The sequence below is a fragment of the Agelaius tricolor genome, unplaced genomic scaffold, assembly GCF_023055355.1.
Source record: "Agelaius tricolor isolate 1412-34295 unplaced genomic scaffold, bAgeTri1.0.p SCAF_10, whole genome shotgun sequence".
NCBI lineage: Eukaryota > Metazoa > Chordata > Aves > Passeriformes > Icteridae > Agelaius > Agelaius tricolor.
This window is the reverse complement of record NW_027269270.1, coordinates 22,832,717-22,857,353: the sequence shown is the minus strand read 5'-3', so window position 1 is coordinate 22,857,353 and position 24,637 is coordinate 22,832,717. Positions and strand designations below refer to the sequence as shown.

Genomic DNA, 24,637 nt, shown 5'->3' with positions numbered 1-24,637 from the left:
TGACTGCATGTGTTTATCGTAGCTGAGTTTCCGATTCCACCACTTAAGGCATTAACTGCTGACATTAATTGTAACATTGAGGAAAGCACAATTGCTCTGCAGTTGAAAGCAGTGTCAAATCAGCAGTTATTTATTTACAATTGCTCTGTAATAGGTTGTAACACATCAGACTATAAAGAAGTTTAATGAGTTGCAGTAATGCCTCTCAGAGATATTGGAACACAGTTCAACAAGTTACTGGAAGGCTTTTTGTTCACTTTTTTTGGTTTGTTGGTTGGTTTTTTGTTGGTGGTTTTTTTTTTATAAAGTTTAAAACCAGACTTTCTGCACTGCTCTGCAGGACTTTCTGATCATAAGAAGTACAACTCAGAGTTGTCTTTTGACAACTAACATGCTTTGAGAACAAAAAATATGCAGTCCAGTTCAACTGGCCCTGTGAGATTTCTGTTCACTAGGGATGTGACAAAAGGGTAGGAGGAGAGGCTCAGAGTGCGGTTTCTACACTGTCCAAGCTGCCTTGCTGGCTCATAATTGGTGTAAGGCTCAGAAATGTGCCTATATTATTCTCTGAACTCTCTTTTGGGTGTTGGTGTCATTTTGTAGTTGTTTACAATGCATTGTCTTGTAGAAGACAATGGATATATTGCATGCTCTTCCCAGGGAATTTTGAGATAAAGAACTTGAGATGTAATATCATTTTCCAAAGGTGTCTTTTCAAAACAGAAATGTCATCCTAATAATATCTGAGAGTACTACTATCAGTTTTAAGAAAATCCTCTAATTTATTTAATTAGGGATTCCAGCTTTAAAGTGATTAGCAATATGTTATTATCTCTTCTAATTTATGTTCTATTAAGACTGTTTTTCTATTTTTACTCCAGTTCAGATATTCAGCATATTTACTGATGATATTTTCTGATTTCTTTAAGATAAATCTGAGCCATGAAATTCAAAAAGGCACACTGTGGAAATGACATTGTCTTAATGACTTTCTGGTCAGACTCACCCCATGTAAATAGATGTTATTCTCTAACTGTCAGCTGTGCTGTATTAACCTGAGAGCTGAAGGACAAGGTGTGTTCTCGTTGCTTCATGAATCAATAGTGCTAATAAAGATTCTCTATACCTGAATCTAGATTTTATTATTCCTAGAAGCTGCCATTGCAAGTGCAATCAGAACAAAATTAATCTGTCTTTTGTGAAGGGTTGTCAAATCTGAAGGCAGTCCATTTGAACCACTAGTGACTGTATTGGTGCAATGTGAGCAGGGGTAAAAAAAGTAATAATAAGGATCCTTTTCTCATTATTAATGCGGGTCGTTAAAACTGCATATACAGGAAACAGTTCTGTCGAGTAAGGTAATTCCATTTTTACTCAGACACTTTTCAAAATAAAGGAGTGGGGAAGAACTGTTATTAGTGCATGTAGTTTCTCCCAAAGGACCAAGCAAAGATTGCTTTCCACAGCATGTTTTTCTGTAACTCATCCAGTCTCCAAATGTCCCAAATGTCCCCATTTTATCTACTTTCTTTTTCTAGTTCATCTAGTTGCATCTCATTGTGGGCGTAATCCAGCCAACTGTCCATGATTTCTAGCAAGAATTGAATTAATCTTTGATTAATTCAACTCAACTTTATTCCAGCTGGCTTGTGTTCATAAACAAGCTACCTGCTCTGAGTTATACACAGACTGTCAGACCACTGTTAGGCCAGGCTGTTGCCCTGGGGTTTTTTTGGGCTCTCTTGGTGAAAGGCTCGGGCTGGTAGGCAGGTGAGAGCACCTGAGCCTGGGAGCTGTGCAGAGCTGGGGACACCATGGTTGCACCAGGTGGAGAACAGGAGGAGGTGCAAAGTTCTACAGTTGAGGTCATTACTCTTCATCCATGCCCAGTCCCAAGGGTTTGAACTGTCATGATGGATAATTCAAGAGTAAATAGAATAAATACAACTTTTTTTTTTTTTAACCCCCTTTAAAAATAGGTTCTTCAGGCCTGTATACCACTTGCTCCATACTTGCTTGACTCAACAGCAACCACAGAGTTTTTCTAAGGAATTCTTACATCCTGAATCTGTTTCAGAACAGCAGGAGGCTGGACTAAACTTCTCCAGAGGTCCTGTCCAGCCTCAGCTGTTCAGTCTTCCTGTGAAGAGCCTGATGCTCAGTGAGTGCAAATCTGCACTGCTACCCTGATTTCACTGGAGCTGGATGCTTCTATGCTGGTTGCTGGATCTCTCCATTATTATTCCTGGAAAATAATAGGAAATTATTAAGCTATGAAGTGTTTCTTCCTGGAAGTCTTTCCTGGGACAGTTGCTTATAATGTAGTTTTACTGTTCTGTAAAAGTTTTCTCACTTCAACATTTCCATGAATAATAGTTGAATATGAAGTTTTCTTGTGGTGAAATGATTGGTTTATGGTTTCATGCACGATTCATAGTCATTGATGCTTCAACTATTCCCCTCTGTCCTCTGCAATCTTATTTCTAGCCTCTGAAAGTGCTTTCATCTATGAAAACTTAAATAGCATTTAAGAACAAAAACTGCTGTGATAAACTACTACTCTCACCTTGCAGTATTTTATAAGGTGCATTAGTTCAATGCTCTCTTTCCTGTGGCCTTTCCCTGTGGCCCTTTCACATCCATTATAAAATGCTTTAAAAAGGAAGCTCTGAAGAGCATATGATGTGTCTAAACATATAAACTCACTCATCTCTTCCATGCTTTCCCCCATTCCATGTGGGCACCTCATCCAGTTAGCTCATAAGATAATGTGGATAAGACTTCAGCAGGACACAGAGGGAGTGGGCTGTGTTACTGTCTGACTATAGAGTGGCTGCAAATGTCACTCCTGTTGTCTTCCTCCGGCCCTAGAGAACCACTGAGGAGTGTTGGTCTGCTGCAGAGAGCCCCAAAATCAAACATGATCATTCAGTGTCCCATTGCACTTTCACAAGACCTGGAATTACATAATCTGGTTTATTTTCTCTTTATTATTAATCTGTTAATTCAGCACTCGCTACTATTTATTCTCACTAACCATTTTTATACTTCTGCAGAAGAACTGATTAGGAATGAAAGATCATTTCCTGGGCACTGTATTGAGCCACCTCACGAGGTGGCATTCCAGTGGAAATGTGTGCAAGGATGCTGGTAATGAGGATGAAAATGAACACAGAAGAGCTGGTTGAGCAGTGTGAGGGCAAGAAATGATGGGCTCATCTTGCTGCCATTATTCCCACTGGGAATAACAGGGAAAAAAATCCAGACATCTGCTGAGCAAGAGCTGCTTCTCTGGCCCAGACAGGGTTACATTGGAGCCCACTGTGGCTTATCCATGGTCATTATTCACTTGCAATTGAATCCAGAGCATTGATGGGTTTCTGGTCCCAGTGCAGAGTAAGGATGTGGCAGGACATGCATCAATGTCATAGGCTTATCTGTTAAGGCAGTGTCAGGCTTGTTTATCTGAATTTACCTGGAGGATTTAGGCTAAACAGAGAAAATGGGAAAAGGGGAATGAGGAAGAGGAAAAGGAATTGAAAGCAAGTGGGACAATTTTGAAGTGAAGGTGAGCTGGACTGCAGAAAATAAAGGAAATGAGATAATTTTTTTGTTTCAGCAGAGTAGAATATCCAGTTCATCTTCAGCAAAACTGCTGAGGATTCAAAGCTGCCATTTCCTGTTTTGTCATTTGTCCCTAAAAGCTATAATCTTCTTTGGATTGTTTATTCGCTGTTGCTTGCCCTTCCCAACCTGCATGCCTTCAGCTGTGCACATAGTTTCTGTTGTTGGCTGGAGTCCCATTTGCATCTTTCAGGAAACTTGTCACTTGGCCAGAAATTTATTGAAAAAACCCAGACTGGGCTGGCACAGGAGAATGCAAGTACTCATAATATTTTCAGCCTTCTTAGGCCTTCAGCTGGGACATTCATGAGGCACAAAATTTTAGTTTGGATGTAGATTTAATGTTCCTCAGCATCTAAAAGCATTTGGGTTTGGAATCCTTATGCTCAGCCTCAAATCTCTCTTTTAAAAGCTTGATGATGATTTTGCTTTTGCTGAGGCACTCTAAGTGTGCAGTGGCATTAGCTCTGTCATTGCAGCCCAGCAGTTCGGCTCATTAGGCTCCTGTTAAATGTAGAAGAAGCAAAGGTCCATGTTTATTTACCTTCTTTCTGCCCATTCTCATCTATGAGAATATCATAACAACTCCAGAAGAACAGAGCACACTGTGGTAACAGCTGCTCTAGAGGGAGAGCAGTTTCTCTACTGAAGAGAAGCAGACAAATGCTGTGTGCTATGTGGTTTTTCCTTTTTTTTTTTTTAAGCAATTACTTCAGCCTGGGACTCTGTGAAAGCAATGCACCTTGGCAGCAAAGCTGTATAACAAGAAACAAAATGTCAGCAAAGTACTGCCTTTTCCCCCCTTTCCCTAACCACACTTAACAAAATAATTTTAGAATGAGGAGCAAACTATGTGGTCTTGCCCATTGGGTAGTTCCACTGGCATTAGCTGGACTACTTCCTTTTTGCATAGCTGAGTTGAATAATGACAGAACCTGACCAGAAATTTTAAGCAAATTCAGTGAGAATTTGCTTAAACTGTTGACTGGCACAGTTGGTACCCAATACAAAGAGTGACTGTCATGGTGCAGTGTTTGACCACCTCTGATTTCCCAAAATAGCCATGTTTGTCATCTCTGAAAACTAGGGCAGTAGTATGTGGGTTATAGTTTTAGGAGAGAAAAAGGACTCTGAAACTGGTATGATTGCCATGGGGAAGGTTTAAAGTAAAGAAAGGAAGTATTAGATAGTCATAATGTCTGTACTGAAAAAAGATGAGACAGGCATAAAACAGATGTGTGTCCCCTTGGAAGCAGAGTAGTGTGGTACAAAACCAGCACTGTGACTAGGTGGCTCACCAAGTAAATAATGTTCAAAGGAACCATGTCATTGGGGATTCTCATTTTGTCCTGGTCCAAATTACATATTTTTTCCCAAGGTAACCTGATCTTGACTTAAAGGCAGGGTTGTTTGTGAGGTGCCTGACATCTCGGGGGGTGGGTGTTGCTTCCACATGGCAGGGGCAGGGCCATGAGACCCTTGCTGAGGGCTGTGAACCAAAGAGCAGCATTTTCACTGTTAAATCTCAGCATCCCCTTCAGAGAATGAGCAGCACATTGTGGTTAATGCAGCACAGCCTGAGCTCACCCTGCTTTATCAGTTTATTTTCCCAGTGGTGGGAGTTGTTTAAACTAATACAGATCCTGAGTCATTAATACTGATTAGTGACTTCACCGAACAAACAACCTCTAAGAAGGTATTAATTATGTGCTTTCAACTAAGTGTGGAATATTTCTCCAATTTTTCCTTTTTTTTGTTCAGAATTATTTTTAATACTTTTTATTTGATTTATCAAAACTGTATTTTTTCCCTATTGAAAGGCCAAATGGGAGGAATTTGATTTTATGTCAATTGAATATTAAAAATTCCAATATAAAAAAGCTGTAAAAATGTTATGATGGGAAAAAAAAATTGATGTGGGCAAACAAAGTCTTGGTAAACTGTTGCAAAAATATTGAGTCAGTTTTCCCTTCTCACTGCCTTGTCCATTTATTCAAGAGCCTTTAAAAAAATTATTCTCTAAGATGATAATTTGTACTCTGACTTGGCCTCTGAATTCAGAGGTTGAAATGAGGTTGAAATTGCCTCATAGGTGTGTGTTTATATACAGACATATGAATGAAAAAAATCTGTTAACTGCTTGTTTCACATATTGTTCAATGTATCAGGTGAGCCATTTGCAGGATTTGATATTGTTGAGGTGGTTAGTGTGAACAGATATTTAATAGTTTTGAGTGAGATTTCAAAGAATTGGCTTTGATTGCTCTCTTTAATTCTACAATCAGCATTTTTCTAATTTTTACTACCTCTTGACATGTGAATCTTTCCTTTTAAGAGAAAACAGCATCGATATAAATTAATTTACTTTTTCATCAGTAAAAATTATAGATGTAAAATTTTAAAAATTCAGTTCTGCTTAACTTGGTTTGAATTTTGAGGGCAAAATGAACATGAAAATGGCCAAGACAATGTTGTTTGAGTACAATATGCTTTCAGTATTTCAAAAGACAAATGCAAATAAATTGACTTGAAGTGGTGGTGAGAAAGACCTTCAACTGAGCTGTTTCAATAACTTGGGTACCCCAAAAACCTTGACTGTCTTAGGGGTAAGTGCTGTGTCAGACTTTAGGTTTATACAGCACAGTTTAACACAGGATCCAATTTATCTTGCTATGTTTCCATAATTAGACTTTTGTTTGTTGCCATAGCAAGAACAAACTGACAAATCATACAGACAAATCTGACAAATACTTTAAATATAATACCTCTAAAAATGCATGGCTTTGTTTTAGCTCAAGCTATATAAACATAAAAGTCAGTACTAAGACTTTCTGACTGTATAAAGGCAAGCTGAGTCCACAGAAGTTGCTTGGAGTTTTTACACACAGTGATATGCATATAATGTGTATAAATGCTGTTGGAATATGCTGTTTCTGCCACTCCTTCAGCTTCTGAGTGCCTTTGCAAATAATTTTTGAAAAAATGCCATTTGAGACACAAGCAAACCTAAACCTTTGAAAATAAATTGTATTGCAACAAATGTCAGTGCCTCCTAATACGAAAATGAGAGAACTGTCAGTATGAGGGAGGTTTAAGAAGAGAGTTTCTTTTAAGCTGGTAGAAGGACACCAGCTACATATTCAGCCATTCTTGTCCCTGGAAGAGGCGGATACGCAATGCAGGTGAATTTGATCCCAAGCTGCATCTCCTAAGGATCACTGGAAACCAGTGGCATGTGTCTGTTACGTTCTCCATCGTCCTCAGCCTCTGTGCTGGTGAAGAATGTGGTCAGTGCCAGCCTTGCTGCTGCTGAGGCAGATCCCATACCAGGGGCTAGCAATGAGCAGCTGAGTTAAGCACACTGCTGGAGCAGATATGGGAAATCTGCTGGAGAACTGCCAGCTGAGAGGAGCCTGACCCTCCCTGCCGTGCTGGATGGACACAAACTGAGTTCTTGTCCATGTACTGCAGTATATTGTATATGTCAGGGTTCCCAGAGTCTTACTTGGCTCTTTGGATGCACACACCCAGCTGTTGAATAGAGAATCCACAGAAGAATATACCCCTTATTCTTTCCTTTCAGATCTGTGCCAGCTGTACCTTCTACTGTCTGTGCCTGACAGCACAAAGGAGTACTTGATTTGGTACAAAATTTGGTCTGCCTCCTCAGTTGTTTAATATTATTCTTTAATTCATTATAATAATATATAATCATTAAATTATTCATATTGTTACATGATGCTTATGTTATATTTATTGTAATAGTATATTAAATTATGGTAAAAAACAGTGGTGTAAATATCACAGCTGTTTCTAGAGGCTTCCAGACAATGACATTACTGTCATCCTGTCCACTGCAGGAAATACAACCCAAAAATTGCCTTTTTTGAAGATTTTGTTATCAAAAATTGAAATCTTCCTAAGGCAGTTTAAGCAGTGCAGAAGGAAATCATTGTAAAGAAACTCATCACTGTTCTACCATTGGTAAATTCATTCACTTGGCACTTGCTTGTTTTGCTTGGTTTGGGTTATTTTTTCACACATATTCTCCTTCAAAACCATAGCATGGAGTTCAAGAACAACATCAATTTTTTTTTTCTTACAGAGGATTTTTTTCCATTAATAATAGAAAGAAAAAAAACATTGAAAAGAATACTTTTAATTGTGCAGTAGGCTTTTGACAACATTTTTAACTAAATGATGTGTTGCTAGAAGCAGGGTAAGCACAAAATGAAGAATTAGTAGCACTTCTTATTAATGGACTTTTTAGCATAGAAATGTTAAAGTAGAACTCTACTGACTTATGTTACCATAAGGTGATGGGGTCATTTTAAATCCTTGCATAATGTCATTGATTTGGTCTGTGGCTTCACCAGAGAAGGGAAATTAATTCATTTTGAGGTGGTGGAGAATTGATAATGCTTTGAAAAAATTGTAGTAGCATGATTACAGAAGTGAAGATTCTGCAACAAATCTACAGACTTAGAAGAAAGAATTTTAATCAGCACAAGGTGGCCAAACTCAGCCTCAGTGCAAGACATCCTCCAGCACTGCCAAGGTATTATGGTGTAAACTTTCTGGAAAGAGCTCAGATTGATTGGCATTGTTTGTGAAGTATTGCTTTACTTCAACATTACAGGTATATGACATACAATGTAAGTTTCAGAATTCCTAAACTCTGCAGGTGTTGATGAAGTACCACAGATTTGGAAGAGCTCTGCTGAAAAGCTCTGATTTCTCATGTGTTAAAAACTAAACAGGTAGAAAACAGTTTTGAAGAATCAGGGCATAATTTTATTTAATACTAAAATTGATTTCTAGGGGACTCGTTAGTGAAAAAATTAACTTGTCTTGGGTAAAGGTGGCAGAACTCTGCCTAATAAATAGAATTTTGGAAAATACACTGGTTTTTTATAGCCTGTTCCCTTGACAATCTGAGATTGTTTCTTACAATGTTGACTGCTCGATTTTTTAGCACTGTATTTAATTTAGTTGTGCATGACTCAAACTGTGGTGCTTCTACCACTTCCCCAGTCTATAACATAAGTCTGAATATGCATGTGTTTGCTTGGTATTGCTCAATGAAACAAATAACAACAGATCTGAAAAAGATGTCAGGAAATTACTTTTTCTTAATACATGCAAAGGATTGCTTATTTCTCTGTTATGTTTAAGTACATAATGGCTTCCACCAAAGGAAACTGACACAGATTATATTTGATTAATGAACACCATTATTTGCTGTTGACTTGAAGAATTTATCTTTATCTAAATATTTTTTTTCCCAGAATGGGCACTTTTAAAATTAGATTAAGCACTTCTGTATATCTATTTCTACTCCTAGACAAATCACCCTTTTATTCAATTAACATTACTATTCCAAGCTTTACTGAGCAATTTCCCAGTAATATAGTATAGAAGTGTTTCACTGGCTGCAGCAATCAACTTCTGCAAAAAAATCAGCTGAATAGAAAAGAAAGAAAATATAAATGTGTTGACAATAATATGAGGCCTAAAATGAATGTGTACATTTTTGTAAGATGAATCCTTAGATGTACTTGGCTTGTGTTTTTCTAATGAGTACCTCTGGGTATTGGTCAAATTCGTCATGTCTTAATTGTTGGTATCATGAGAATGTAGTTGCTCTTCCTATTTTTATTTTCCTTTTTTTATGAATTTACAGTTCAGTAGTCTAAGCTTAGAAGAAAAATAAATATGAATTAATTTTGCCAAGTGATTCTAAAACTCATTTTAATTAGTCTCCTACATTCTACAGTTAACCTTGATTGCATTTCATAATTTAGATTTTCTTGCCTTGTATAATGAGAAATACTCCCCACTAGTAATGTTAGAAAAACAGAAGAATAAATTGATGCATCTTTCTTCATTAGCCATACAGTTTATTTTTCCAAGCTCCTTTGATCAAAAAATCTTGATATGTCAGTTTTGTTAAATTTTGCCATCTACCTGTATGTGTAACTGATTACATTTCTTGATTTAAGGATTAAGGAGTCAATGAAAAAGTTAGCTGAGCTGGAAGACAAAGTCAGTCTTAGAAAATGTTCATCTGTGAATTTCATTATATCAGATTCTGCTTACTCTATCTGACTATTAATACTTAATGCTTGATGCATAATGGATTCTGAAATGTGAACAAAAAAACTGTCTCGCTTTATATAAATACATAAATCTTAAAACTCCTGTAGGCAGAAAATAGCTTCTCAGAGATAAATTGATTCCCAAGCAGGGAAATATTTTTTCCCACTTATGTCCTACCTTTTTTAATATCTTATCTAATTTTACATTTGCAAATTTCATCCATGAACAGCACATTAAAATTTCTAATCTTGCTCCCTAAGAAATCAATATAAATTTTACTCTTACTTTTGAGAGGAACTGTGCTAAGTTCATAGTAATATATCAGTCAGTGTGTTATTTTTGTATATTTTTGTTCTTTATATCTGACTCCTAAGGTAAGAAATCCTGATCAAGGGCTAGAGGCTCCTGCAAAAGCAGTTGACACTACAAGAGGTCCTTGTCCAATACTGTGTGGTACAGTTCAATCTGTGTGATGTGAGTTGTGGCAGGAGAATTGTTTTCAGTCTCCTTCAGTGATCACACAAAAACCACTGGACACAGCTGATGCAAACACTGGTGTTGGCTTCCACATTCCAAAGTCTTGGCAGCCGAAAGGTGCTAAGGCTCTCGTGAGGAACTGGCAGGTGAGCCCTAATGGGATTACAACAGAACCGTTGCTTTCTCAACATGTATTCCATAAAATGGAACTTGGTGCAAAGTTTATGGTTTGTTACTTTGCAGGTTGCACTTTTTCTTTGAGTGTTGTCTAACATGTCCACCTCCATTCTCTTTTGCATTCTCAGAAGAATCCAGTTTGCTTATCAAGTTCTCTTTCTCTCTCTTTCTCTTTTCTCTTTCCCGCCCTCTTTTTTCCCTTTCATCCAGATGGAATGCCATTTGCTTGGTGGGTTGGCCGTGCCAGTGAAAAGCACCTTTACTGGGGAGGATCTCTTCCGGGCATTCAGCAGTGTGCCTGTGGATTGGAAGAAAGTTGTCTGGATATGAGATATTTTTGCAACTGTGATGCAGATAGAGAAGAATGGTAATAATTTTAACATGTGTATAGCAGTGTCTGTGTGAAGAGTTAGGGATAGGAGGTAGGGCAAGAAGGCTTAAATCTTTCCTGCTTCACAGCTCAGGAAGTTTGTGTGTAATCTGATAAGAATGAAAATGAAACTAGAATTTGGACTTCTGATTTTACCCTAAATTCCTATGTTGAACAAAGATATATGGCTGAAGCAGGTTGCTGGGATGCATGGTCTTCAAAAAAAATCTTTTTTGTTGAATGCCAAATTGGGTAATTTTATTTGCTTAAAAGTTTGGTTCTCCTGGAGCATTGCACAAATAAAGGCTCTATGAGCTTGTTTCATAGGTGTACACAGAGCAGAAAATTGAGGCCTAGACAGCAAAATTCAGATACAGCTAAACAAGAAATATGTACTACTAAACAATCTCATCTTTTTTTTATGAAACAGTATAATGCACTTTAACCTTCTTTCACCTTGGATATCAAGCTTTTTAAGGTCCATAGGGAGAGCTGTTTGGCTTCTGTAGATTTTGGTTCAGTCTCCATAGGAAGTTTTAGAGTCACAGCATGAAAATTCAAAGCTTTCTTTGAGTTCTGACCTTTGTTGTGTTCTGATGCTGCATGGATCTGGGAAGGCCACCTCACAATCTTCTGTCATTCTCTGCACTTTCAGAGACACTCCAGTCACCAAGAGCTAGTTGGTGAACTTTCCAAATGTGTTTGAGGGAACTGAAATGCTAGATGAGTGTTATTGGAAGTACAGTTTGAAACATTGAATATACATGTGAAAATTCTGCTCACTCAGTCTCCTTTCTAGGCCACTCACTGATAGGATCTGCTGTTCTGTGTCTGAAAAAAAAGATATTTTAACCTTGAGTAGTTCAGAAATTATGAATAATGGAAGTAGACAAGAAATGTCTTGCTGTCATAGGCTGCTGTGTTTGAAACACTGTCTGAATTAGCCCTGTGAAACCTTCACTTAAAATGAGTAGAAAGGAATGGTAAAGGGTCTTAAAACATAAAAAAAAATCAGAAATTACTTGTCACTGTATGTGTTGGGCTTTTTTGGTTGATTGATTTCTAGACAGTGTGATTTTTTGCTTGGACACTTGAAATCCCTGAGGTCACTACTCACTTTCAAAAATTATAGCTTTAAGGAGATTTCTTCAGGAAGATGTTTATGTAAATATTGGCTTATGAATGTCATTTGTATTGAATAACATGGCTGTGCATGTTAATCTGTCTTTTCTTTAATGTTTGGTTATCAGATGGGCTTTTGATGAGGTTTTCACATGAGCATCACAAGCTCTGTTTTTGCTGGTGCTTGGCTCTTTGCATAATTCACGTTCCATTTTTCACTGCTCAAGCAGAGCAGGGTGTTATGCTGGCAGACACTGGGGTTGCATTCTTAGACTGCAGGGCACTGCACCATTAGGTCTTACAAACCAATGCAAGGTGAAAGCTAAATGCAGTTTTATACTATTTCAGCTTAGTCTCCTCAGGAAATGAGACCTAAACAAGTTATGCTGTGAGTGTTTATCTCCATTTCCCCCCACACACCCCCAATGATTTTGAACAAGCAGACGTGTTTCAAACATCTTGGACAGAGAAGGAGAAGTCTCAAAAGTATTACAAATTACACATTTTATTAAAATTTATGCCAGTCTGAGGGGAAAAAAATCAATTAATGCCCACAAGAAGGAAGTTAAGGAAGCGTACACTTTTATTAGATTTTGGAAAACCCTCATGGGAGAAAGATGTTGGAAATCATGCATCGTTAACTTGGCAGCTCAGAGAGCTACTTGTTTCTCCTAATTTCATGATAATAACAGAATATGCTTACAAGTTACCTCCAATAAACTGCCTACTGTTTGTTGGTTTGGGGATTCAGTTGCTTAGGTTTTTAATCCATGAGAAAATTTTACTTTGGCAGTATTCTAAGTTGAAGGTTGGCTTTATAAAAGCTAAAAAACCCTGACCTTTATGGAGGGTTTCTAAACATAAGAAATTTCATGCCTCTTGAAGATTGCTTTTGTGTTTCCCTGCTAGAACACTGACCTCCTGATATATAACGAGCATTCGAATCTGAAACCTGCTGAGATCTGAACTGTGACTTTAACCTGCTATACATTATAGTGGAAGGAACAAGACAGCAGTAGATGCATTTATTTGTCTCAGCATGAAATAAAATGGGTGCTGCAGAGTGGAAAACCAGAAAATCATTTTTGCTCCTTTTAGATAAATCATGCTGCTCCAAGGTAGGAACTCTCCAGAATAGCTGAAGCATCCTCCTGAAGAGGAGACAGTCCTAGGATTCTGCTTTGATTTGTTTTCCCTAGACTAAATCTTGAGTGCAGAAGAAGCTACTAATTTCTCAGAGCAGCAAAAGAAATTATAAACAATGGAAAGCAGACCTGCCAAATCCTGTGCCAGATACAGCAATATGGCAGCACACAATATGCACTTCCAGGCATGCTGCCTTTTAAATTATTTCTGAGCAGACACCTGAGCCAGCTGCTATTTTTGGGCTCTTACTTGACATCAAGTTAGCCTCCCTGGCCAGATGAATAGGAATCTATAATTAAGCATTCTAGTTTGGGAAGGCTTTTATATTTTTCATCTTTGTTTTTATTAAACCATTGTACTGATAATTATCTTTTTCCATATGGCTCATCATGCTTCCAAACTCCACAGTAGGATGACAGTGAAATCTGCCACTTCAGAATAGTGGAGCATCTTCATGGTGTTTTCTGGAGAATGGGAGATCTCTGATGAGGAAGCAGAAGCACCTGCAACTGCATCCTTTTTGTTGACCCAAGAAGGGATCTGAAAAAGTGTAAGACATGCCTTGGCTGCCTGCTGCCAAAAAAAGGAAAGATTTCTGACTGCTGTAAGCACTTGCTAGTGGGTGAAAATATTCATAAAAATCCAGTGGCCTTAAAGCTGAAGCTAAACCTAGTTCAGAAAATGTTCTTTCTTTCTGTCTGTTTTTCTGTCTGTCTGTCTTTCTTTCTGTCTTCCTCTGTCTTACTCTGTCGTTCTCTTCCCCCACACTGACAAAAGTTAAAGGTTGGGACAAGCTCTGTACAGATGAGACATATTAGTGATTGTCTTTCAAAATATACACCCTGTTTCAAACAAAAATGCATTCTTGATTGGGGAAGTGTGATAAATTGACCTAAAGAATAAAGCATTACTGAAATACTGACAGGATAGTGTTATCATGAGATCTTTTGGATCTTCAAATACCTTTCCCAGGTTATCTTTCATCTCAAGCAAAATTCTCTTGCCTTGGCAGTTAAGGTCTTACTGCTCACCAAACCTTGGATTTGAGGAAACTCTTTCATTCTGAGGTGAAGCACATGACTGTCCTGAAGTCCTTTTGCTACTTTGGTCTCTCTCTCTGGAATCCGTTTTCCACTTCAAATGCAGACCTAGAGTGAAGCCAGTCATCAAACCAAACCTTGCTGACTGTATTCACCTGGAAACTTTGTGAATTTGGAGAACTATGCTGCTTTTTATTTTGTACAGAAAGAGAGGCATCTCTGGAACTCATTTTGTACAAGAAGCTCAGGCATCTCAGCAAAGTGTGATGGATGGTGTTCCTTCAAACAATTAGCTGATTGGCCATCTTTTATTTCTATTCTGCAGTCTTATTATTCAAACTGGAGGAGTATCCTTCTCTTTTATCTTCCAGAACAATCTTCACTGGGCAACTAAATCTTTGAGTCTTGCCATTTCCAAAGTAACATGCCTTCACCTCTGTATCATGGCTTTGGGGCACTAGAAGAATAAGAAAAACCACAGGATGTGATAAGAAGGGGAACAAAATAGAGGGTGGATATTACAACTGTCAGACCCGCTTTGTCTCCCGGAGGTATAATGAGTACATGGAGCTTTGTTTGAGGAGGAACAAAGCCAAATGGAAGTGAATGAAGCCCTGCTTGGATGAGCTATATTTGTGCTAAGCTATGCCAGAGCCAGGGTGATAAAACTGGAAGGGCAGAGAAACCCTGATGAGCCCAGATTTGACAGGTTTTGTTTGCTCAACCACTATCCCACACTGAATCCATTCCCTGAGAAGCAGTGCAGGCAACTCCAGAGAGCCTGTGAGCTCATAAATAACCCCTGCCAGAGGTGACCTGGCCTGTACAGGGTTGTCTTGGATATCTGCCTCATGACTACATGTGTCAACAACCAGGAAGAGCTGCCTGCAGACAGCTGACTGTAGCAGGTCCCTGAGATGTCGAAAATCAGTTCATTACACTAATTACCAAACTCTGTATCTCTAATTCAGCCAAATACAGCCAGTGCACCTTTGCCTTCAACTGTTAGGTATGTCCCCTTGTGCTGGTGTTTTTTAGTTTATCATGAATGTACATTATTTTACCCAGTAAAGCATTTTTGGTTATATGGCTCATGGGTAAGATAGCAATTAAAATATATTCCTTTGGATTATTAATGATATATCCTGCACAGGCCTCAAAAATTTTCCTGATGGAAGCCTATATCACAGGCCCATTCCTTATGAGTTTCCTGGCCATCTGCTGATGGTAGTATTCTTTCCCCCATATGTATGGTATTCCTGAAAATCTGTGCTGAATATCTGAGCTACTGTGGCTCAGATCCCACCAGAGTTTCCATTAATGTGCAAGAGAAAAATATACCAATAGGGGATCATATGAGAATAAATTATATTTAATAGCACCACTGTTCTACCATCTGTTACAAAAAATATGGAAATGGCTACCTAGAGATTAGCAATTTATGATGGCTCACACTGTTGGAACACCATCGAGCAAGGGTTTGTTGAGCACACTTTTAGTAGTAGCCAGGAAGAAGAAAAATAGTTTCATAAAGTTACCATCCAAATAGTTATTTGTCGTTTACGTGTGAGTCTGCCTTTACTACATCTTGAAAGACCCAGCTGCTGCACTATCACCTTTAGTAGCAAATTATTTTTGTCTTTTTTAAATTGGTCCATACATAGAGCATTTGATTTGATGTGACTTGCTCACAGCTTGTTGAGGAAGACCTTTGGGTAGATGTAGGCATTAATCTTCAGATGTGGATAAACAAATGACGTCCAACTGTATTTAATACCCATAAACAACAATTTTTCAGTGATTTAATTTAAAGGGCATTATTGGATTTGTTTGGTTTGGGTTTGCTTGTGGAAAGACAAATTGACACTATCCTTTATGCAAAGAGCTCAGAAAAACATCTGTTTGTTGAGTGTTGTTTCCACCCTCAAAACATTCAGATTTTCATCTGGTTTTGTGCCAAATCGAGTGCCAAGTCCAGTAAGCACGAGCTTGACTTCCAAAGTTATTAATTTATTCATGCCATTTCTGGTGAGCAGAGGACTCCTTTCAGGAAAGTGATAAAACCAGCCTTGATTTTTGTGAAATCAGGACTTAACTTACAAGGGGTGTGCTTGGTGGAAGCAGCCACAGAGTGCAATGTGAAATCCACTTAGGAGAAAAAAAGTAGTGGCTAACCTGAGAAGCAGCTGTGGAAAAGCAAATATAATCAGGTTTCATGTGTGTGAAGGGCTAAATTAAAATACATAAAAGTAAAAAGGAGCTCTGGGAACAAATACAAAAATATTAACATAACAAGGTTTTACTTTTGTTTAAAAGACAAAATCATGTATTTGCACATCAGAGTGCAGATGCTTTTTATCAGAAAATAGAGATTTTATTTGAAAAGTGTAGTAGATGAAAAATGATCCCCAAGCCCCCTTCAGGCAAAATTTCAAATGTTTTGTCCAAACCCTGGTATATTTGTATTTTGTAGTGCCACAGCAGTGCCTCCAGGAAGTTATTGTACAGGTACACGAAGCTGTTTTGCTCCTCTCTCAGGAATAATACGTTGTATTTGAGAGGCTGCCGTGGTGTAGCACATAGAGAAGAGGAATTGTGGTGCTTTGTGAGAAATGGAGTCTGAAATCAGTTCAATTTAAGGAATACCAGGAATTTGAAACACTCACAATGTCTTCCACTCTCTTTTCTGCTTTTCTTAGCTGAAATCACTTAGGTGTTGATCTTTCACCAAAAACTTGATTTCCTACTATGAAATAATAATAATTAGCTGCAACAATAGGTATGTTGTTCCTCGCACTGACATGTTCTCTGAAGGACAGAATGCTTTTCTGATAGGTTTTATTTCAGTGTCTGCTTGTGTGAAAATACATATCATGATATGAGGGTTTTTTTCCATGTGTGAGAGAACAAAATGCATAAAATGTGCTTTTTGAGTTTGAAGAGAAGCTTGATTGAGTTTTCAAGGCATTAACAAAGAAGTGAGGATTTTTATTAATTCTAGAATATATTTCTCTCTCACACTTGAGCTATGCTACTAAAGTTCACTGTGACACTGGCATATAAGCAGTAAAAATTCAGTAATAAAATTTGATATAAAAGAACTTCATGCAGTACAGCAGAATATCTAATAAGCAATGCAGTTTTCAGAGATGTGGAATAGATATCTTTAAAATGTCACCATTTCATGGTTTTTTGTAGATATTTTGAGTGCTAGCTGTAGAAAGATACTGATTTTTATTTTAATGCTGATCATAGCTAGTAAAAAGACTGCACCATTTTTAAAATTTAAATAAATTTGCAGGAAACCTCCCTAAATATTTTTTTCAATTTTTTAAAAAATTTATTTTAAGAAGGAAAACATGACCTTAGTTACTCACATGTATAGTGAATATTTCATGTCCCATTACTATGCATCTTTCTGCCTTTTTTTCATTCATTTTGCCTACTTTTCTTCCCCCATCACTGGAATGCCTTATTTAATTATCTTCCTAAGAAATACTCAAATAATTTCGCTTTTGTCACAGTAGTTTCATAGTCTGTTAAGAGTATTTACCCTAAATTTCAAATATTGATACAATAAGCTATGAGTGTGATACTGAGGAGATTTAGAGACCATGTGCCTTTGATTCATTCATGATAGTTTTCCTTCTGAGTCTGTACTGAAGGCCTCACTCTGCCTTGTGCCTGGGAATTTCATCTTGCTGCACTTTGTCTGTAATTATTTGCATGTCAGACACCCACTGGAGCAAGAAGAAAATGTTAGCATTGAAGAGGGTACCTCTCCTTTTCCCCTTGGCATTATGAGACAATTAACTATGCTGCATGCAATTATAAGCAATGAAAAATAAATGCAATGTGTGCAGCCTTTATGAAAAAGATCAAAATGCTCCTATTTTTGTCTAACATTAATCAGAGTAGAGCACTTAGCCAAGCAAACATTTGAGGTTGTGTGTCAGAGCACAGCTGCAGTGTTTGTCCTGATTATTGTTTCTTTGCTAGAAGTCTGTGTCTGTTCCTGTATCTGGAACTACACTGAGAAGTTGACATTACAAGGAGGATATGGGCAGGTCTGGTATCCTGCCTGGGATGTCAGACTCTGGCAGTGTCAGCACTCAAAACAGTGATACCTGTTTCCCAAGGCATTGTGTCCCACCTGCCTGGAGGAGCAGTGGGTATAAATCTGGGGTTCCTGGCATTTTGGATGGGTTGCCATCCCCATGTGCAGGATGTGGTCTTTCAGCTATGAGCAGACAGGTGAGTTGAGTCCAGACCCTGCTGGGCTGTGCAGAGGTAGAGATCCTTTCTCCAAAACTATTGAGATTTGGTTCCATGAAGGATGCTCTGCCACACTTATGTGCCCAGATGTACAGAAAACCTTGACCTTGAGAAAATCACTGTGGAGATTCATTAGCACTCACCTCTCTATTATCAATCAATAGAGAGAGACCTCAGAAGGGCAGTTCTGCTCTGGTAAGATGAGGGTTGGTGTCTGGGGGACTCAGCTGGGCTCATGAAGTGCAGTGGGATGAATGCACATCTGTGTACCCTGCCAGAGCCAAAGCCACTCAGTCGGCTTAAGGACCTACCACGAAACATCGCACTGCATTTTGGGGACAACTTTTTGTCCAGCTGACTCAGAATAAAAACAAAGAAATTATCCTTTAAGAATCAAACTTCCTTTTCCTTTCTAGCAGCCATGTGTAAGTTAGTCACAGCTAAGAACAAGCCCAGCTAACCAAACATGAGAAGTTCGACAATGCAGTAAATCTGCCTTGAGTATTTCAGTTGCTGAACCAAAATATCCCCGGCGTGCAGTGCAAAGGATCGATTCAGTCCAAACTCACTCTGCTAATTCAGCTGGTTTTGCAGTGTGCAGGGTCAGCCTGTCCCAGCCATCTTGAAGCTGGATCAGTAATTGTCTGGCATCCCCTCACTAACGGTGGGCTGGATCAGGCATCACCTGTCCTCTTCCTGCTCTGGTAAAGCATAAAGCCAGCATAAAACACCCTTATCTGTCTCCAGCTGACTTTACAGAAATGCAGACTTGGACTTAGACCTGATCCACAGCAAATATATCCTGCTGAGGAAACCCTGTAGAGCCTAGTTTACATTAATGCCCATTAGTCAGCATGGTAGTGCTCTTCCTCAGCTTCACAGTAGTTCTGCACAGCTGAAGCAGGTTTACAGCCCATCCCAGCCAGTATCATGTTTCCAAATGGTGTCTTCAGTGGTCAGTATTGCATGTGAACACAGAGCCTACATGGGAGCATTCATCCTACATTTATCTCAAACAGTGTGTACTTGTCATAATTCTTGCAGGTAATTTTGCAGAAGTTCTTTAAGTAAGCATCTTTTAAATATTCTCTTGCATGAGGAATGCTGGGGGGTTTGTCTGTGGTTAATCTGTCTCTTTCTGTTTGTGTATTAAAATCCAGGACAAATGATACTGGCCTCCTTGTTTTCAAAGACCATTTGCCTGTAACTCAGATTGTGATCACTGACACAAACAGATCAAATTCTGAGGCTGCTTGGAAAATCGGCCCTTTGCGTTGCTATGGAGACAGTGAGTACTAGCTCTTCTCAATTTCCATAGGTACAGAATGTTCCTTTTTTGTTGTTGTTGCTGTTGTTGTATTTTTTTACAAAAAGACTGTTTCTCTGATAAAAGGTGGCTTTCCACATGCAGCTTGCAGCTGCTGTCCTGTGCCAATTAACTATAGAGAAGGGGGTTGTGTTTGCAGGGCAGTTCTGGAATGCTGCTTCCTTCAACACAGAGGCCTCCTACCTGCACTTCCCCACGCTCCACGCCGAGGTCAGCGCGGACATCTCCTTCTTCTTCAAAACCACCGCCCTGTCCGGGGTGTTCTTGGAAAACCTTGGCATTAAAGACTTCATACGAATTGAAATAAGCTGTAAGTTTCACTGCTCCGAAATCTCGGTGCCTTTGCCCAATTTGACAGATGCAGAGAACTGGGAAGGACATATTTTCTGCAATTTTTAGATGGCTGGAAGTGCCTGGAGATGATAAGATGGAGACATAAAGACTCTTTTATCAAGACTTACCTACTCCTCCTGTCAGAGTTTCCCTTTATAGACTTGATCATTACACTTAATCTTGCTGTGGCTAGATTTATCTTTCTTAAACAAGAGTATGAATTTATTTTTTCAACACTGATATTTATTTTTAAATATCTTTAGGAAAAAAAAACTACTGGTGCCTATAGGCTGTTTCTAGTTGAAAGTTGAAAAATTTAATTCAACCATTCTGATGGTTATTTTTATTTCCATATCAGTAACATACCCAGTCTGATGTAGCCCTAGTGTTTCAAAGGAACTCAGGGTGTATGGTACAGCTACTAGGTGTGAGTTTATGAAGGACAGGACACTAATTCAATACAAGTTAGTCACAGTTGTAATGGATCTTGAATACTTCAAAATCTATTAAGTGAGTTCAGTGTAACTGCTACTCAGTGTATTAGGAAAATAGCAGGGAATTTAATCAGTGAGATTTTGCCTCACTCCTCTTGTGATGACTTCAAATATTTATTAGTGACAAAAGAGTACAGTGGCTTTGACATTAAATATGACATGTGTATTCCAAATTCTGTCAAGCTGAGGGAAAACAAACTGAGTGCTATGCATCTGATAATATGCTTATAATAACCCCAAAATAAAATTGAATAAAACAGGGCCCCAAGGCCCTTTGATTCATTAAACCAGTGGTAAATGTCATGGTGGATTATCACAAGGTAATGAGGTGTGATTTACTGTTAATTGCACATCAAGGTCCAATTTGGTTGCACTTCAGGGTGTAGTGCATTTTATTCTCAGGGATACAGAAGTAAAAATGGCATCAAATATAACAAATACTGTAAACTAAGAGGATTGTTCAGTGAAAGCTTCTGGATGTGTTTACATCTGTACTCCTAGAGAAATGAGTTATTTAAAAGTTTGGGAAAAAATCTTTTAGACTTAGGCTTCTCATCAGTAGTTTGTTGTTGTGCTTCTTGCTACCAGATGGAATTTGCAGCCTAAAGGCCTTGTATCAAGGAAGCTCCATGGAGCAGGTGCTTCAAAAGGAAACAACTTCTTAGCAGATGCAGGGGTTCAGAATAGATCTTTGTCTATCCCTATGAGCATTTCCCATCTTAGCTATCTAAGAAGCAGCTTCCAAAACCAGACCTATCCAATTTTTTGGGCATGAAATAACAAGGTTTTTAGGAATTTTCAGTCCACAACCTTCTGGTTGTGTGATCTGTGGACCTGGTTCTTGGCCATGGTGGTGCATTTAGAATTTTAGGAAGAGGAAAATAATCAGTTGCAAGAATGTTAAAAAGTACTAACCTCTTTCAGGCTTCCAGTAGAGGAAGGTGGACTCCTTTATGTGGCTTTGTTTTTCAACTATTGTCTTGTTTCTAGGAGCCTTATTATTTCTAGATGTGTGTTACATATACAGCTTTAGTTTAGGATCACCCATTGAGTAGTTTCACCCATCAATTTTTTTGTGCATCTTGGGTCAGAATTAGGCAAACAAATGCTTCTAGTATTCTGTTGTACCACATGCAGCCAAGTTATGTAATGGTTAATTACCTGCATTTTCAAAGATCTAGTTGGAAAGATCTTCATCCTTGCTCCCATCTTAGCATTATTTGTAGAAAATCTTCTGGGAATATTGTGTGACTTTTGTGCAGCATTTAGCACTTTTACTTCAAAAAGAAAAGTGCCATTTCTAGATCACTGAGATTTTTATTGCAAAAAAGATGGGTACCCACAACCAAGCCTAATCACAGCAGAGATCAAACAGTGAGGCTGCAGGCTGAAATTTATTTATAAGCTGCTGTGTAGGAGATGGGAGGTAAATGATCCTCTACTATTTGCTGACATAAAAGTTAATGGACCCTATATTTATGTAAGATTTCTTGATGTCAAAACCACTATTTAGTTCAGACCTTCACTTCCTCTTCACATCTGTTTATCTCTTGCAGCCCCCAAGGAGATCACCTTCTCCATAGACGTGGGAAATGGCCCCACAGAAGCCACTGTGCAGTCTCCCACAGCCCTCAATGACAACCAGTGGCACTACGTGCGGGCAGAGAGGAACCTCAAGCAAACCTCTCTGCAGGTGGACAACCTCCCCCAGAAGGTCCTGGAGGCCCCTGCTGAGGGACACTTCCGCCTGCAGCTCAACAGCCAGTTATTTGTAGGTAGGGACAATCCAAGGGTTCCTGTAGATAACACTATTTCATATAGTTTGGTGATGAATGCTCTTATCTCACCATTGAGCGTGCATGTGGTGGCTTGATTTTGCTGCTTCTTCTACTCCTGCACAGGCAACATGAATAACATGAACAACACTCAAAGCACAAACCATAGTTTAGTCTAAGAATACCGTCAAGCTATACTTGATGGTATTCTTGGGGTCAAACTCCTAAAATGTACTTATTGCCAAAGAGTTAACAACCTTTCTTGTTATGCAGCACTGGCTGTGTAAAATGTTGTAAAAAATGTGACCTCTCTCTTTAGGCACATTGTAAAAGTCAGAAATTTTTCGTATAAGTTTCTGGGGCAAAGCCTGATGACAGTATGGTCTTTAAATTCTATTCCTTCAAGCATGTCCACCAAAACCCTTATTTGGTGAGAGAGTCCATGAGTGAGAGTACTATGAACACAGTCAAAGCTGTGTTATCTGAAAGTGATTTTTCAAAGAAGAAAAAAGAAAATTAAAGAGGGAAGAAAAATCTCTGCATATATTTTGTTTACTTATTGCACTTGCACAAGAAACCTGGATTGGGAGTACTTTGTATTTGATAATATGATAATGGGTTACAAAGGGAATTATCTCTTTTCTGTACTCAAATGCTGTCTTTCTGAGTAATCTGCTCAAGTGATGGAGTGGGATGTAACTGTTCTTATGCAGGGCCATTCAGGTAACTCCTGATTCCTTCCTTCAAATGGATTTTTTTACTTAGCTGAAATGCTGTAGCGAACCTCAATCTGTCAATGCATTTTAATAAAGTTTACTTCTGTATTCACATCCTTATACTTAAGTAGCTTTCACATTATTCATTTGAGCTTTTTATTGTGTATGTGTGCAGTAATTACTGGGCTCTGAACATAAAGAATTAATCTGTTAATAAATAGATGTGACTGCATCAATGTCAGGAGTCCTTCCAACGCAGCTGTTGATTTATACCTAAAATGATCTCTGTTAGACTCAGCTGGAGAGGAAAATACACAGAAAGGAGGCTTAAGACTGTCACAGTGCAAGGTTTCTGTTTCCTGGTATGAAGCATGCTGCTAATCACTTGTTTTTCAAATACTACATTGATCCTAAGAACATGTTCTGTGGGAGGCCAGGCCTGGAGGCAGCAGGCTTGGGCTGCCAGGCACCTTAGAAACATCAGAGAAATTTAGCCAACATATTGTTTGCAGTTAGGAAAATTAGAGATTTTGTGACTGAATAGACTTTGTGATTTTTTGGTTGTTTCTTTCTAAAGGACTAAATATGATGGGTTTATCATGGGTCATCTATTAGATATTTCATATATATATATCAACTGTTTACCATCTCTCATCTGAAAAGCAGTATCTGCCTGTAAGCTTGCTCCTCATCCTCAGCAAAATAAACAGGTTACCTGTGTGAATTTCTTGGTGGTTTTAAAGTGACATAACTGATGGATTGTGTAATGAAAATCTATGGTAGTTAAGGGCCTCACCAGAGCAATGTGCCAACAGGAGCCCTTGTGAGCAAAGACAAACACAAAGCCCTGCACCTGCCCAGAACAGCATCAGCATCCCCACAGGCTGGGGATTGAGTGGATGGGGAGCAGATCTGCCAAAAAGGTCCCGTTGGTTTTGGTGGAGAAATGAATTTGTACCCCATCTGAATGTAGCTATGCTTTAAGGAATAAGTTGGAACCTAGTCCCTGATAGCAGCAGGGACTTCTGACTGATTGTACTCTGATTGTAGTGTTTACAGAAAACTCTAGGATATGGGTATTTATTTCAGCCAAGAGGTGAAAAGTACTCACTGTGCAATAAATATGTTGCATTCTGTCGTTCATCCATGCTTTTACTGAACCATGAACAAAAGGGACAGAAAAAAAATGAGTTTGGGAGTGCTTTTTCAGGCCTTAACTCTGCCAGATTGAAGGCCAAAATTATCTGTGACTTGCTAAGTTTTCCTGAGAGCTGTCAGAAGTGTTGGAAACCTGGGTTGCCTCCTGATTCTGGCACTATTTCTCCCCGGGTGCTCCAGGGAAAGGTGGCAGAAGTCCAGCAATACACAGATGTGATATAGTTTGTCTCTACTGAAAGTCTCATTTGAATCTTGTAATAAAAAGCTACTGATTTAATACCTCAGCCATGCAGAGAGAGCTTTAACCCATCTGAAAAATAAATGTATAAACACCATTGTAAAAAGGAAAGAAGCAGAAGCGCATAATATTGCTCCCTACTCCCCCTATAATCCACAGCATATTTGTCTCTGCAGTATTCTGCATACTGACAGTGATTAAGGGGTTTCCAGCCTTAATGACTGTGTGTGGCAGGCTTTTGAGATAGCTCTGTGTGTCCGTGAAGT

The 24,637-nt window shown here is 38.7% G+C and overlaps 1 protein-coding gene across 1 annotated transcript in view; it reads left to right on the top strand.

Moving 5' to 3' along the window:
- Window positions 1-24,637, top strand: part of CNTNAP5 (contactin associated protein family member 5) — a 410,986-nt gene that overhangs the window by 341,684 nt on the left and 44,665 nt on the right. The window contains exons 15-18 of the mRNA XM_071435220.1: window positions 10,588-10,744; window positions 19,491-19,618; window positions 19,797-19,967; window positions 22,041-22,259. Coding sequence (XP_071291321.1) covers window positions 10,588-10,744; window positions 19,491-19,618; window positions 19,797-19,967; window positions 22,041-22,259 — 675 coding nt within the window. The remainder of the gene's footprint in view (window positions 1-10,587; window positions 10,745-19,490; window positions 19,619-19,796; window positions 19,968-22,040; window positions 22,260-24,637) is intronic.